Below are 15,896 nucleotides of genomic sequence, written 5' to 3' on the forward strand. Positions count from 1 at the left end.
CAATTTTCCATCAGCAACTGTAATTTTTAATAAAAAAAAAATACACATATCACAAGTCTAGAAAGTGATCATCATCACATACCTTCCACTGAGCATTGACCTGTAGTTATCATTTCATAGCCGAAAAATATTTTACCCACAAAATCTCTTCCAGCCTTCTTTTTTTACTGTTGATGAGTGTTGGAGATGTGTAGCAGAGCACAGCTGATCGACAGCTGGACTTGACAGGGATTTCTCTCACACACAAAGCCTCGAGTTTAACAGTCTGAATACAAAGGCCCATGGAGAGGTTTAATTTAGTGTTGGGAGGCCCAGTATCACTCCAGCAGGCACAAACACACTGCAAGTAAATTTACAGCACTGTCACAAATGCTAACAACATGAAAAGGCCAGGGGTGCCATCTGTGACTTACTACCAATGGCAGTTAATACAAAAATGTCTCATAGCCAACAGGGATTATTGGTTGTATATACAGCTAGAGGTGAAATGGGACACCCAATATGAATAATACAGCTTCTATCAAGGCAAGATTTCTAAGTCTTTGAGCATTTGTTAGTGGGCTAAATATTCAGCTGTGAGACTATCTGAGGAGGAAAGACACAGCAAAGGATAATGATTGTTACTAGAGCACAATGAGTAGCAAAAATGTATTTACTTGTTCAATCAAATTAGGTGGTATCAAAAAGTTGCAATTGGATTGCCATCTGTCAACTATTGTTGTGTAGACAAAATAACAACATGCTCAACTTCAACCAGTGTTCATCTTACGGGCTAAAAATATCCAGTATTCAACATTCACTTTGGGATCATGTAAAGTTCCAGATTCCCTCTGTAGAGCCGTTTGGTAACAGAGTGGCCTTTCACCAGGGAGATGGCAACCCTTGAAACTAATATTATTAAATTTGAATGAGTGTATTAGATCATTAGGCTGATTAGTTACACAAACCCACAAGATATGCCTAAATGTATTCCAACAAAAACAAGGATATTGCAACAAATACTGAACTAACTCAAGGCAGATTAAAATAATACGTATTAAAAGTAACCATTTAAATGTTCGAAAAGAAAAACATGTTCAACATTACAAAAGAGTGATTGACAAAAGTTTCCTATGAGTCCCAGCAACAGAGGGGTACGAGGTAACAAATAAACGATCAACTTGTTTTGAAGGCAGACATGGTCCTGTTTTCCCAAACCGGGGGCTGGTAAAGTTTGTTGGAATGTCTGAAGTGGAGAAAGTATACTCCTGTTCCCAAAAGGGCTATATTGTGGTTGTGTTCTGGGGCAATGTGACCGCTGCGTTGCGTTGCATTGCACACAAGACGCTAATATTCAGGCACTACTCGCCCCCATCGTAGGCGTAGTCTGCCTTATTGTGCATGATCAGTTTGTTGTCCACAAAGTAGAAGCTGTCTGACCTGGTCTCATACGGGTGCTCCACCATTAGGCAAACTTCAAAAGAAAGAGAGGGAAAAAAACAAAACAAGGGATTTCAGTTTGGAAATAACTTCATAAGGAACAGCAGAATGCACATTAGCCTGGCTTACAGTAAATTACTCCTGAAGGGGATCCATGTGACTGTCTAGTACCACATTACTTACCTTACAATTTGAGTGGCCTGACTGGCTCTGTATGGATGTGTATAGTATACAGACTTGGCTAGCTATGTTGTGGCCAGTCTGAACTTTAGCTTGTAGGATACAGGCTAAAACAAAGATGATAGACAAAGTGAGAGGGGGCATTGCTGGTGCGCTCCTACTACTATTAGACTTACTGAGGTCCTCAGGGAGCTGGGGAAACTCATAGATATGTTCGCAAGTGTTGCAGCTGTTTGGGATGCAGAATCCGAAGTCAAAGTCAAAGTTCTTGAGAACTTTATCCTGGAAATAATGCCTCTCTATCATGCGAAAGCTGTTAACAGGCCGGTCCCCCACAGTGAACTCGACTCTGAAAGCGGGGAAGAAAGAGAGGCACTTGAGATACTGGTAGGGACATGCTGAACATAGCTGCATGAAATGGCTTAAGCTACTAGAATTGAAGCTTTATTCATTAACCATCTATATTTCTAAAAGTCAAAAAGAAGGATGATAATTTCAATTGTATTGTTGCCAGCCATGTAAAACAACTTTAGGAGAAAAGCATTAAGTGTGGTGTCAGGGCTCTGCCAAATCGTCTCTGTAACCGCAGTTGGATTGGTTGCCAGAGCTGCAAAGCCACACCAGCAAACGAAATTGAGCATGAAACTGAGATCATGATTCGTCTGCATAAGTAACTGCTGAGTTATAAGCAATGGACCTGTACTGAATTTGAGGGTGCTAACAGCATACTAGAGCTTGAGGTAAGCCTGCCATATTGAAAAGCAGAAAGCACATATATTATGAAACATTTAAGTATAATCACAGTATGTGGTTTTTCAACTACGAGTTATATGATTTCTAATAATGAATGTGGTGTTTCCTGTTTAATCCACTGATTTACGTTGCACCAACAGTCCGCAGTCTGAGGAAGGCCGGCGTAAACTGATACCGCACAAAGCGCCCAGCACTGGTGTCTACGTCTCCATTCTCTTCTTCCTCATCTTCAGGGTCTGATAGAGAACATGAATTAAAATGTAATTGACATCCAAATAAGTGTCAACATGTCATCTCTGATTTCATCTCTGATATCTACAACATTTGTGTAAGGATTACATCAATTATCATAGGGGGAATAACTTGGCTTGTGTTATGCCTTACTTGAAATAATAGACTGATTAATTTGGTCTGGGCCCTTCTAAGTAGACTTGGCTATACTACATCATACACAGCGGGGCAACTTCCTGCTTACTAAACTAATGCTAAAATCTGCCAAGACTATGGGCATTCTCATTTATACCTTCTAATGAGGCAAGTCCTCATTGGAAAGAGAAAATATAGTCGCAGATTTGAGCATTAGTTTTGTACCCCAACCTAATAACATGAGTGCACCGTCAGCAGTGGTTTTTCCAACTAGGCTGTTTTACAGATTGAGCCTGGTGCCCTGTTCAAGTTGACAATGACCTGGACTTGATTTCTGTAAGTAGGAATACGCTCCAATGTGTATAATGATGTCATATTGCTGAGTTTACCTTTAAGATGTGGCCTATCCAAGCTATTTATGCTGTGCCAAAAGTGTGGTGGAAAAGTTGAAACTTCATGCTGGGCAAGACATTTGAGTTTACCACAGTTGTGAGGTTTAGCAATCTCAAAGAGCACTGTCCCAGTCTCCAGATCTCTAATCTTGAAACGTGTGAAGTCAATATTGTAGACATTGTCCTCAGGTTTACATAGATAATCTGGAAGGAAATTCGTAGTTAGAAGCACATACAGACAGGGAATCTGGTGTGTTTACGGATTCTTTGTTTGGTTACCTCAAACCACTGGTGCAAATTTAGCTTGCTAGTTCACTAACAAAGGGAACGTTAGATAGAATACATTAACTTGAATCTTATCCAAATCCCATCAACGCCGGCATACATACCCCGTGTAACAGCACGCAGACCAAGGACTTCGTCCGGTGTGATGTGTCTTCCTAGCGCCCTTAGCTCTTCTTCTGTAATAACAGGCCGCTGTTTATCGGTTTGATTTCGTCGCGATTTGAGTCTCTTCAGTACACCTCCACCGGACTTTCGCTCCCTGGAATTTGCAGTTGGGCCGATATCGGTGTCCGGTCCTTTGACTGTGGCTGCAGTCTTGTTTCGAGAGTTAGAGCCGCTCATATCTTGGTTGTTTTGTGTTTGTTAAGGCGACTGTGTCGATGGCTGTCTGCAACTTTTACTAAATTCAAGATGGCGAAGCGTCTCTACGGAGAACATATGCTGAGAATAGTCGATTGTAATTGGCTTAAAACGCTAGGTGGTTACCATAGTTACCAGTAGGGAACACTGTTTAGAAACGTAGCGAGTAAATTTAATTCCAGTTAGAACACCAGCGGTCACGTTCAGTTGCAGATAGAAATGCCACGAATCGAGCCGACATGATTCCTTGATCTACATGTCAGAGACATGTTTGTTCTACATATCCTATTTATATCTTAACGTTCCAAAACGTTGTGTCCTGCTGAACGCGCAGCCGAGTACAGTCCAACTTCATTAGTATATTGAGCAATTTGACCATACTTATTTAATTTGCCCATGCACTACATTTATATAAACTCTTCTTCTTACATCTCTCATCTGCATTACTGTCATTTCATGTCACCCCAATATAAATATCTCATTCTACTTCTAGGGTTTCCCCATTACTTATGACTATAGTATCGCAACGATATACAGCACGTTGAACAGTTCAGTTACATAAGGGGGTACTACAATAACCCCAAGGATAGTAAAACATGAGATAAATCATATGGAAAACATTTGCCAGAACACCAGTTAGATAAAATAGCACATTTATTTAAAAAAGAGACAGCATTTATCAGCAGTTCCCACTTAGATGTTATTTGTAGAGCCACAACTGAGTATGGAGGGGGCATCTCAAAGGACTCCATCAGTCCACCTGCTGCATGAAGCCCTCATGGGGTGGGAGAAATCAATAAGTAGAGTAGGACTCCTTATTGACATTGATCGCTTTCTTTCACATTCACACTAATCAATTCATACCCTCATTGTGATTCATAAGAGTGTATGGTTGTTCCGTCTGCACCTCAGTAGGGCTAATGGGAGAGTGGTGTAGCAAGTATTTGGTTCTTATCTTAGGTGAGCTCAAGTAAGGTTAGGATTTTTGCACACTAGGACTTTGGTGGGCAAAATCAAATAAAAAAATAAAACATCCAATGAAGTAATCGAAAGCACACCAAAAAAAAGGAACCTCAAAGCTGACAATGATAATGCACAACTGTATTCAAATTCAAGGCAACAGGGATTCAATTAAAATAAAATGTACACACAACAAATGACAGACAAATGCTTTGAAAATAAACCAAGTTGTCACACCACTAAAACATCCTGGTAAAAAGTCAAACAAAACAGATCCTGAGAAAGAATAAAAAGCTACAAATCCTTTAGTCATTAAGTAAATATCTCAGATTAAACCCCTTTCTTAAACTATACATGTAAAAATGTCCATGCTTCATCAATCTCCTCTCTTCCTGACAGTCAGTGTGGTCAGTCAAGACCTTTTCTTTTCTACAGTGCCACCGCTGTAACTTATCCCCAGCAGAAATGCCAATCTTCTTTAAAATTAACTATTAAAAACACCTCAATAGTAACAATATTTAGATTAGAAAATAACCGCTGTCACACTACAATAAGTGTGATATTGTACCTTACAGTATATACACACGCAACTGTGTAGCGATTTCAATTAGCCAACAAAAGATTGTAACTTTGGTACTGAATTAAATAAACTTTTTTCATTTTTTCAAATAAGTAACAAAGGTGCTTCTCTCTTAGATACTGTTTCTTTTTGTAAATGTATTTTTTATACAAAACAAATCAAACAACTATCAGCTGACCAAGTATTGTAACCTCTCCCTTGATTTTTTTCCAGCAGCATGGAACAGAGGGGGAAACTACAAGAGTGAGAGAGAATTTATAACACCTGGATCATCTATTTGTCAAGTATTCAGCAAGTATAAAACCAATGACAAGTGTGGAGAGGCAAGTGTAATAGGCTTGGTAAAAGATTTTTCCCTCATGGAAAGAGCTTTGTTCCTGATACAGAGGCAGTTAGATAAACACAAAAACAATGCAAACATGCAGCTACTGACTTCCAGGCTAACTGTATTGAAGGACATATGGATATGTCCGTGGAACACCTTAGAGATTAGTAATAACAAAATGCTGCGGTCCACTTTAAGGCAAGTTTTTAAAAAACAGCTTCAGAAAGGAATCAGACAAAAATAATAATAATAAACTGGCCTAAACTTAAAATATTATTTCATGGAGAGATGGGAAAGAGGGAAAATATTCCCAATAGTGAAACATGTACACACATCTATAGATACTCACATGTGCAAGGTAAATATAGATCATTAAGACTGGTGCAAGCCCACTGTTTATACAGCATGTTGATTTGACTGATTGCACACTTTTCAAACTAATTTGGGGAGCTGGCTTTTAGAAACACTTTTCTCTGGGAAAAGAATCACAATTTAATGCAATATAATAATTGTTAAGAAGGCTGCTCTTAAGCTTTCTACTCAAAGCCAGTTTCAATTTAGGATACCACTGACAATCTTGGTTGGCCTTAGTAAAAGTTGTGTAACACAACTAGTTCTTTCCAACACCGCTCACTTTCTAACCTTCTATGTAGCTGTGTAGCTATGGATAGCTGACACACACACACACACACACACACACACACACACACACACACACACACACACACACGTAAGTCCTACATTTATATTCCAATATACTAAAAGAATCCAGCAGTTTTTCCATGAGGACTTTACATAAATAGTAAATAAATACAACAAAAAATGCGTAGGCCCTTCCGGTTATTCATTCTAATGACACACTGTATTGGGATAACTTCTGATGTTCACGTTATATCTTGACCTAGTACTTAATCATCACTCCAGCACCAACATTGTGAGTTAAAAAATGAAATTATATCAATCAGTGTTATGAACAGAGGATTACTGGGAGTTTTATAGAACAAAATTCTACAACACAAAACACTTTGGTGAATCAAAAGAAGACATGCACAGCCATGAATGGAAAAGGCAGTGACAATGACAAAGGACTACACTACATGCACCTCTGTGACAATTCAGACATGTTACTGATTTGGGACCTGTCCCACTTGCTTGGGAATTAGTTTAATTACCAGGTCCCTCAATGTTGGCAAAGTAACTAACTAAATCACTCTGTACTATTTCAGATAACCTTTCAGAGGTGGCCTTTCACCAGATGCAAACCAAGCTAATGTACCGTTAAGTGGAAAACACATACAAGTTAGAGGGTTTCATCAATGTGATTAAATGCCATGTAAACCCTCAAAGGATTCAAACTCTCCAGGGCTCGAACATTAAGGCTTGTCCTCTTGTCCGGGACAAGTTTTTTTTTTTTTATTGTACAAAAAAAATAAAAAAGGTAGAGAAGAATAATATAGATTTGGAGTTGTCTGAATGGACAAGTAAATGTTTTTTTTGTTGCACAATATCAAAACAATTACTCAGATCAGAATTAAATCAGAGGGGCCAACATTGGAATAACATTTAAATCTATTTTTCATGTACATAAATAAAAAAAGCCTACATGTCAAAGTCTAGGTGATATGCATATTGGCTGCAGCTTCATGTCCAAACCGATGCTGACATGAGGGAGGCTCCGTAAAATGTAGCTAAACTTTAATGAGACTGTTAATTACATAAATATAGGCAAACACCAGTCAACGTTTAAAGGCTTGAGGCATGTTTTGTTCAGATCAAATGGTCACAAGACCGGAGACAGTGCCTGTTGCGCACCACACCCACCTTGAATCTGAGCAGAGGTGGTCAGCATTTTAACTATAAACTTGTATAAAACCTGGATGTTATGTTATTTTATGAAGCATGGCTTACCTTGTTTAAAAGTAGCCTAGCCAAAATACAACCATAGAAATGTTGAAGTAATTATTTTAAACACCTAACATGCCAAATGTTCTATTGGTTTTCACATTTATATTTTATTGTCGAGCACCAAAGGCATAATCCTAGTCGTATAAGTAACCCATGCTAGTTGATGCATCTTTAGATCTCCCCCCTTTCTTAATTTCTAACAGATATTTTTTATCTCTGTCACATGAAACCACTCACACGTGCAGTGCACTTTTGGCAACTGTTTTCCCGCTAATTGCATTTTGGAACCTTCCCAGATAGCACAGCCATGTGCACATTGTTGAGCATAGAATATGAAGAAATAATACTTAATCAACATTTTAAGCTAAACGGTCTGATCTGTTGTATCAGCCTCATTGCTTTTTTTTGTCTGTTTTGAACCGTAGACATTTATTGTCCCAGGGACAACAGGACACCCTTAATTTCAAGCACTGGAAGACAAGTGGCTGAACATGTTAAATGTCAAGCCCTGCAATTTCTGATAACTCTATAGTCTAGCTGTCTCAAAAGGTACCTGCTAGTACAGACAGTTATGCATGCCAGCACAACAAGTAGACTTCTTACCTGTGACCACATTTGAGGAAACTTGCGTTGTTATATGAAACAGCACAGCATGGTATAGTCCCATGGAGGTACACATGCATTTTTAAACACATTATGCAACGTAATTGTGAAATCCACCTTAGATGTGAAATCACAATAGGCCTTCTTTTCAAACACATGAAACATCAATTCTACTCCATAGAATAGACTGAGGCTGTAACAGTACAGACTTGTTGAAATTATTAGCATGTTGTTTCTCAACAAATTATGGCACAGCTTTGTATCAAAAGCTCAAATAAATTGTAGCTTTACAACACTAGCAAGTTTGGTGATAATCAAACCCAAAAAGAAAGTAAAAAAAGAGCAAGCAAAAACATTCAAATGCCTAATTGGCCAAATTGGCAATCGTCTCCCACTGTCCCCTCCAATCTCCACCAAACATACATTCACTAAAACTTCCAATTTCCAAATTTGTAAGAATCAATAGATTTTCTGGATATTATCTCCTGTATCATCTGACTAAATACTAGGCCTGACTTTTGTTGATCACCATAGCAGCCTATCTGCATTCACTTCAAGCCACACCTCATCCAAAGCCATACTCATCTATAAAGAGGGACAGCCAATCACATTTCAGCACCCCTCTGTATAGTCCCAGCCTCATCCTACAAGACAAGACAAACCTGGTTCGAAAGTGGTCAATCCTGTCTCATGCAAGATCATGTCTTTGTGATGTGGTAATTTGCAACATGGTGGAAATGTGTGTAAGATGTACAATACACAAACTCACTATCTCCATCCCCTTTTATCTGTGTGACCTTAAAGTTAGTGAGGAAGGCATTTTATTCTGTCACCTGCACTGCATTCCAAATTGGTTGTCTCTTTTTTGTCCACTTAACGCCATTGGCTCTCGTGCTCACACCTGTCTATTTGCCTAGACTTTCCTTGTGTCTCTTCCTTATCCCCCCCCCCCCCCCCCCCCCCCTTCAGTCTCTTGTCCATCATGTTCCATTTCCCCCTCTATTTTACATTCTCACAGCCGACAGAGGCAGAAGAGTGTAGGGATGAACACCCCGAATGCCACCAGGATAGGGAACATGAGGCTGCTATTGTCGGCCGCATACGGGTTTGGTGTTCTGGGGCCTGACTGGACCCTGTACTTGGGAGCTGTCGAGGTACTCTTCTTACCACCCTCCTCTCCTGCCTCAGACTCCTCTTCCTCCTCCTCCTCAAGTTCTTCACGTTTCTCCAGTCCAGGGTGAGGCTGAAGTTTTGGTACATCTGAGATGCACAAAATATAGAGATGGGAGAGATCATGGGTTTAAAGATATGGTTGAGTGTAATTCATTTCATGCAGAACTTAGAGGTAAGACATTGAGGAGAGGGTGTGATGTCTTTAGACTAGATTGTGCATACAATTAATTGTTTGAGCAGACAATGAATAACGTTATTGAAAAGGAATGTGAGATAAAAAAAAAGAGAGCAATCATTTTGTAATACAACATTCCATCACAATTTTTTTTTATAATTTCAGAATTATTTAGACAACATCTTAGAAAATGCAATTTTTCACTGGCACTGCCGAATATTCTCCTGTTAATAGACTGATGAGGCTCACCATCTAATGTCCCCTTCATCACATACAGAGCACAGACCTTGGGGTTGTCGTAATAACCCTAAGAAAACAAAGGGGGGGTTATCAGTTCACAGCAGAGAAAGCCATGTGTCAAATGAACATACAGAGAAATACAGTCCTACCATTATTTGCACAAAAAAATTATTAGTGACACAGAAAAGGTATAAACAAACATACAGTCATGGCCAAAAGTTGAGAATGACAAATATTAATTTCCACAAAGTTTGCTGCTTCAGTGTCTAGATATTTGTCAGATGTTACTATGGAATACTGAAGTATAATTACAAGCATTTCATAAGTGTCAAAGGCTTTTGTTGACAATGACACGAAGGTGATGCAAAGACTCAATATTTGCAGTGTTGACCCTTCTCATTCAAGACCTCTGCAATCTGCCCTGGCATCCTGTCAATTAACTTCTGGGCCACATCACACTGATGGCAGCCCATTCTTGCATAATCAATGCTTGGAGTTTGTCAGAATTTGTGGGTTATTGTTTGTCCACCTGCCTCTTGAGGATTGACCACAAGTTCTCAATGGGATTAAGGTCTGGGGAGTTTCCCGGCAATGGACCCAAAATATCGATGTTTTGTTCCCCGAGCTATTTAGTTATCACTTTTGCCTTATGGCAAGGTGCTCCATCATGCTGGAAAAGGCAGTGTTCTTCACCAAACTGTTCCTGGATGGTTGGGAGAAGTTGCTCTCAGAGGATGTGTTGGTACCAAATATGACAGCACTACTAATACCGACTATTCATTGGGTTAAATCGATTCAATAGCAGAAGTCAAAACAATGCATGAGTTAGCTTGAAATATCTTCTTAATGGGAAATACACACCTCTACAACCATATGACCACCCTCTGGCATAAGCAAATATTTCACTTTCACATTCTTTATTCATGGCTGTGTTTTTTGTTGTTGAATTTGACCCCTTTTCCTCCCCAATTTCGTGGTGTCCAATTGTTTTTAGTAGCTACTATCTTGTCTCATCGCTACAACTCCCGTACAGGCTCGGGAGAGACGAAGGTTGAAAGTCACGCGTCCTCCGATACACAAACCAACCAAGCCGCACTGCTTCTTAACACAGCACCATCCAACCCGGAAGCCAGCCGTACCATTATGTCGGAGGAAACACAGTGCACCTGGCAACCTTGGTTAGCGCGCACTGCGCCCGGCCCACCACAGGAGTCGCTGGTGCGCAATGAGACAAGGATTTCCCTACCGGCCACACCCTCCCTAACCCGGACGACGCTAGGCCATTTGTGCCTCGTCCCACGGACCTCCCGGTCGCGGCCGGTTACGACAGAGCCTGGGCGAGAACCCACATGGCTGTGTTCTTAGGCAAAATTGTGAGTTAGCCCACTTCCTTGGCTGAGAAGCATCCCCACACATGAATAGTCTCAGGATGCTTTACTGCTGGTATGACACAGGACAGATGGTAGCACTCACCTTGTCTTCTCCGGACAAGCTTTTTTCCGGATGCCCCAAACAATCGGAAAGGGGATTCATCAGAGAAAATGACTTTACCCCAGTCCTCAGCAGTCCAATCCCTGTACCTTTTGCAGAATATCAGTCTGTCCCTGATGTTTTTCCTGGAGAGAAGTGGCTTCTTTGCTACACATCTTGACACCAGGCCATCCTCCAAAAGTCTTCGCCTCACTGTGCGTGCAGATGCACTCACACCTGCCTGCTGCCATTCCTGAGCAAGCTCTGTACTGGTGCTGCCCCGATCCCGCAGCTGAATCAACTTTAGGAGACAGTCCTGGCGCTTGCTGGACATTCTTGGGCGCCCTGAAGCCTTCTTCGCAACAATTGAACCGCTCTCCTTGAAGTTCTTGATGATCCAATAAATGGTTGATTTAGGTGCAATCTTACAGGCAGCAATATCCTTGCCTGTGAAGCCCTTTTTGTGCAAAGCAATGATGACGGCACATGTTTCCTTGCAGATAACCATGATTGACAGAGGAAGAACAATGATTCTAAGCATCACCCTCCTTTTGAAGATTCTAGTCTGTTCAAACTCAATCAGCATGACAGAGTGATCTCCAGCCTTGTCAACACTCAAGGCTGGAGTGTTATGAATATTTGTGTCATTCTCAAAACTTTTGGCCACGACTGTACATTCAGAGTTGTGTGCAGGTAATCATGACTTTAGTGCTCGACTTTAATTTGAGGACACATCTGAAAAATATGTTTTAAATGGGTCAGGAGAAGAGGAGAAAACATTGAGCAGTGACACTTCGGTTGTGTCAACTCACCTTGACAAACTCCACAGTGAGCTTGCCGTTGAAGGTGGACACCTCACCCTGAACACTCAGTTTACCGCGGCGTATGGAGAAGGGCACAATCTCGTCATGAGCTGTACTGTGACCCACCCGCTCAAAGATATCCAGATCTTTCACTACCACATGGTCATTAAGACGCACGTCAAATACCTGTAGAATGTCAAAGGTATTTATATATTACTAATAAATTAACTTGCAATAAAACATCTGTTGGAAACTGTATTTTTTTGGAGACTATCAATATCTAAGTTGAACAACATTATTTGCTGCAAAATTAGAATAACATTACTATGACTTACTGTTTACAGTAGTGATAACTTTGAGATCTAAACTGAAAACATATTTTGATGATTTGATTGGAAAGCTGAGTGGTACCTTCTGCTGAGACTGAGCAAAGTAGACCTCTGCATACTTCAAGACAAGTATATAGTCTCCTTCCTCACGAATTGGCACCTCATAGCCAAAAGTATCCTCATTGTAGCGTTCTGTCTGGTAGAGAATCTGGTCCTCGGGACTAGAGCGCAATATGGGCAGACGCACTCCATAATCTGAAGCTAGAGGGAAATACAGAGTAGATTGTTCACTATGTTGTCGATTTATAAGCAATTCTGTCACATACGCACCCAACACACTCCTTACATAAGCTCACATAATACAAGCCCATCTGCTTACCCATGTACTGGAGCAGTATAGTGATGGCTGCATACATTTATTTACTGTACTTGCACACAAACGGTGAAAATCAGGAAAATAGCACATGCATTTTATGGCTGATAAGGTCCTTTTAAAAATTTGAGATGTAAACTTGCTGGCTAACAATAGCGTGGCATGTTAAAATATTCATGACTTATCTGTTCTGGCAAGTGAGAGGCGATACCTGTGCCAAGTGTCAATGTTTCCTTAACTGTCTGGTTTCTATTTGCAGACAGACCCATTTGGTCTTTAGTTTTACTGGGATGGATGTCAGAAACAATATGAAATGTCACTTCAGAATGAAGTGTGTTTAAAAAAATCTATGAACATGCAGTGGAACTAAGCATAGTGGCTATAATTAATCAAACAAGAAATGTCATCAATATATCCTTTACCTCAATATACTTTCATTTTAACTGCTCATGTTTTTAGTTTCCAATTGATTTTAAAGAAATACATTTCTGAATCAGTCATTATCACTTTCCTAGTTAAAGGTTATATCAAAATAAAATAAACATCACAGTTGAGTTTACTATTCTTCCATGAGATGGTTCATTTTCGAAGAAGCTCAACAAATATGACAGCACTACTAATACTGACTATTCATTGGGTTAAATCGGTTCAATAGCAGAAGTCAAAACAATGCATGAGTTAGCTTGAAATATCTTCTTAATGGGAAATACACACCTCTACAACCATATGATCACCCTCTGGCAGAACCAAATATTTCACTTGCTTTTAGCCAAATGGCTACAATTGTAGCTAATTTCACACAGACTAGCTGGCTATGGCGTTCAATTCAATTTAGCAGTCACATTTGCTATTAGGAAATAGTAATCACATTTGCTATTAGGAAATAGTAATCTAATAGAGCCATTTTGATGACTCAGCCATGCCTACATACTCACCTTTCCCAAGCTTTCCTTCCAATGGATCCTTCTTGAAATGAATGCCATGCATGTCTGTGTGAGCTTCCCCGCCAGCGTTCACTGCCCAGATAACTCGTTCAGCAAGGCCCCCACCATCCGCCCAACAGTGTTCAGCCAGCAGCGACAACACCACCACCACGACCAGTCCGGCGACCAATGGCACCGTTACCCGCCGCATTGCCATACACAGCTTGGTACAAGCAGACACACACGAGGTGGCCCAAGGAAGCTGTGTGAGAGAAGGCATCAATTGTAGCTAGCTAGCCAACTAGCATAAATGACAGCACAAAACCCTCCCACCCCCTCCCCAGATAAGGTAGTCAAATATATTTAGGTAGCTAACTATCTGACTAACATTAGCCAAGTATGACTGCTGAATGGTTGCAGCTGGCAAATGTTCGCAACCACTAAACATGGCTAAATCTCAAATACTCTCAGGTAAACGAACAGCCTCGTTGGCCTTCACTATAACTAGTTAGAGTTGAGCAGTCTCATCTGTTAGCTAAAAGCTATCTATGTGACTTGCTAGCTGACTTAATGCTCGGTCATCAACGTTCCCAGAAGCTCTAGCGGAATATGAGGTTCTTACGTTGCAAAATCTTTGCTTCTATCCCTGTTTGCTTCAAGATGTAAATCGAAGTCCACAATCTACACTGCAGCTCCCATTGACAGCAATGATCGTTTAGTCTTCTCTGCCAAACCGGTATAACTGACGTTGATTTCCTCAGATGCACACACAGTGCATGAAGGCTGAGGCGAGAGAGGGTGTGAACATGCTGGTTCACTGTAGAGAGGAAATGAATGACTGAAGTGACAACCAATCACATGGCATTAGTTTAACATTTTTTTTCTCTCTCTATATATAAATATAAAGAGAGAGTTTAGCATATTCATAGCAATGCATCGGATTCACGAATCAAATACTATTCCATAGCACCAATGTATATCAACGAGCTAAGGTTCTGTTTGATGCAAAGCTGTTTAGTTGGAAAAATGCAGGTGAAAGATACACACAATTACACCTAATGGGAGTTATTCGTAATTGTATTAATCTTCGAAAATAAAACATTTAGAATAGAATGTATATACGAATTTCATAAAAACGACATTTGCAGTCCACATGTATGCGATGTATTTTGTGCAAACTTGAAGGACGAAAGTGATATCAATTTCCTAAAAAAAAAGGGTTTAAACGACTGTATTGCAATGGCCCTATTCCAGGTCGTATGTATTGTGGTTGTGCAGTATTCAGATGATCCAATTTCACAATATTAGGAGAAGTGTCAACTTCTCAGGAAGAACATTAATATTATACGAAACAACGTGGCTCTCGATAAGTTAAAACTCTCTCTCAGGCATTTTGTGATCTGATAATCGGCGCAGCGCTACTACAATATGGACGACCTGGAACGCAAATGATGTCTGAAATTTTGTCCAATCAGGAGAGTCCAACGCAGCGTGCTTGCAGTGCACCCTGGGTTTGTCAAAAAGAATGAATGAACAAATAACGTTGCCGTAGTAACATTTGACGCTTAGATTTAATATGAGGGCTCTCTGGGCAAAGATGGTTTAGATCAGTGGTCACCTACCTTTTCTGAGTCAAGATCACTTTGGCAATCAAAAAACAAGTCGAGATCTACAGCAAAAAAAAAAAACGAAATAAAGAGAGTTATGCAGGAATGTGGCCTAAAACGTTATCCCAGCATAGTGGCTATTGTCCTATGCCCGTCCTGCCAATATTGTTATCGTCAGACCATATTGTAGGTTATTTCAAAATTCGAGCTTTGATAACAAAATAGATCAGGTGTAGCATTTGCAAGTGATTTTCAGGTCGGAAAGTCGGAGCTCTGGAAATATGCTGAGTTTCCGTCTTCGAGATGGATGTCCGTTCAAAATTATTTGTCCGTTCAAAATTATTTTTCCCAGTTGGATCTCGTTTTTTCCCCCAAGTACCCAGTTGTCTTGAACGCACTGAAGTCAGAGATTTATTTTGTTATCAATTCTCGAGTTTAGTCTCAGTTGTGAGACTGACCAGAGAGAGGGGACAATGTCTTCCACCTGATGGCGAAACTCGAGTCGCATTGCATCTGCCTCATGCACAAATTCATGCTATGACCAGAGAAATTGAAATATTCCTAAATATTAAAACAGACACGACGAGCTGCTAATAATAGCCTAATAGCCTGATCACCGACAACGATGAGACAGCCTATAAAGAGGAGGTCAGAGACGACAACAACCTTTCCCTC

General features: G+C 40.3%; 2 protein-coding genes across 3 annotated transcripts; both read right to left on the reverse strand.

Moving 5' to 3' along the window:
- LOC109878543 (protein unc-119 homolog B) lies at window positions 1-3,985 on the reverse strand. 2 transcript variants are annotated; one of them, XM_020470766.2, is made up of 5 exons: window positions 3,500-3,985; window positions 3,108-3,314; window positions 2,480-2,588; window positions 1,776-1,948; window positions 1-1,453 (listed from the first exon to the last, which is right to left on the reverse strand). In XM_020470766.2, exons 1-5 carry the CDS (start codon window positions 3,735-3,737, stop codon window positions 1,341-1,343), a joined length of 840 nt encoding a protein of 279 aa, XP_020326355.1. In that variant the 5' UTR covers window positions 3,738-3,985; the 3' UTR covers window positions 1-1,340. The 2 variants fall into 2 exon arrangements, with proteins under 2 accessions (XP_020326355.1, XP_020326365.1); XM_020470776.2 differs by having other exon boundaries at window positions 3,201-3,314; window positions 3,500-3,963.
- A 406-nt stretch (window positions 3,986-4,391) lies between these two features.
- LOC109878573 (malectin-like) lies at window positions 4,392-14,450 on the reverse strand. The gene is made up of 6 exons (XM_020470782.2): window positions 14,237-14,450; window positions 13,627-13,876; window positions 12,401-12,579; window positions 11,999-12,175; window positions 9,726-9,783; window positions 4,392-9,388 (listed from the first exon to the last, which is right to left on the reverse strand). Exons 2-6 carry the CDS (start codon window positions 13,829-13,831, stop codon window positions 9,141-9,143), a joined length of 867 nt encoding a protein of 288 aa, XP_020326371.1. The 5' UTR covers window positions 13,832-13,876; window positions 14,237-14,450; the 3' UTR covers window positions 4,392-9,140.
- Window positions 14,451-15,896: the final 1,446 nt, after the last annotated feature.

This window comes from Oncorhynchus kisutch, linkage group LG3, assembly GCF_002021735.2.
Source record: "Oncorhynchus kisutch isolate 150728-3 linkage group LG3, Okis_V2, whole genome shotgun sequence".
Classification (NCBI taxonomy): Eukaryota; Metazoa; Chordata; class Actinopteri; order Salmoniformes; family Salmonidae; genus Oncorhynchus; species Oncorhynchus kisutch.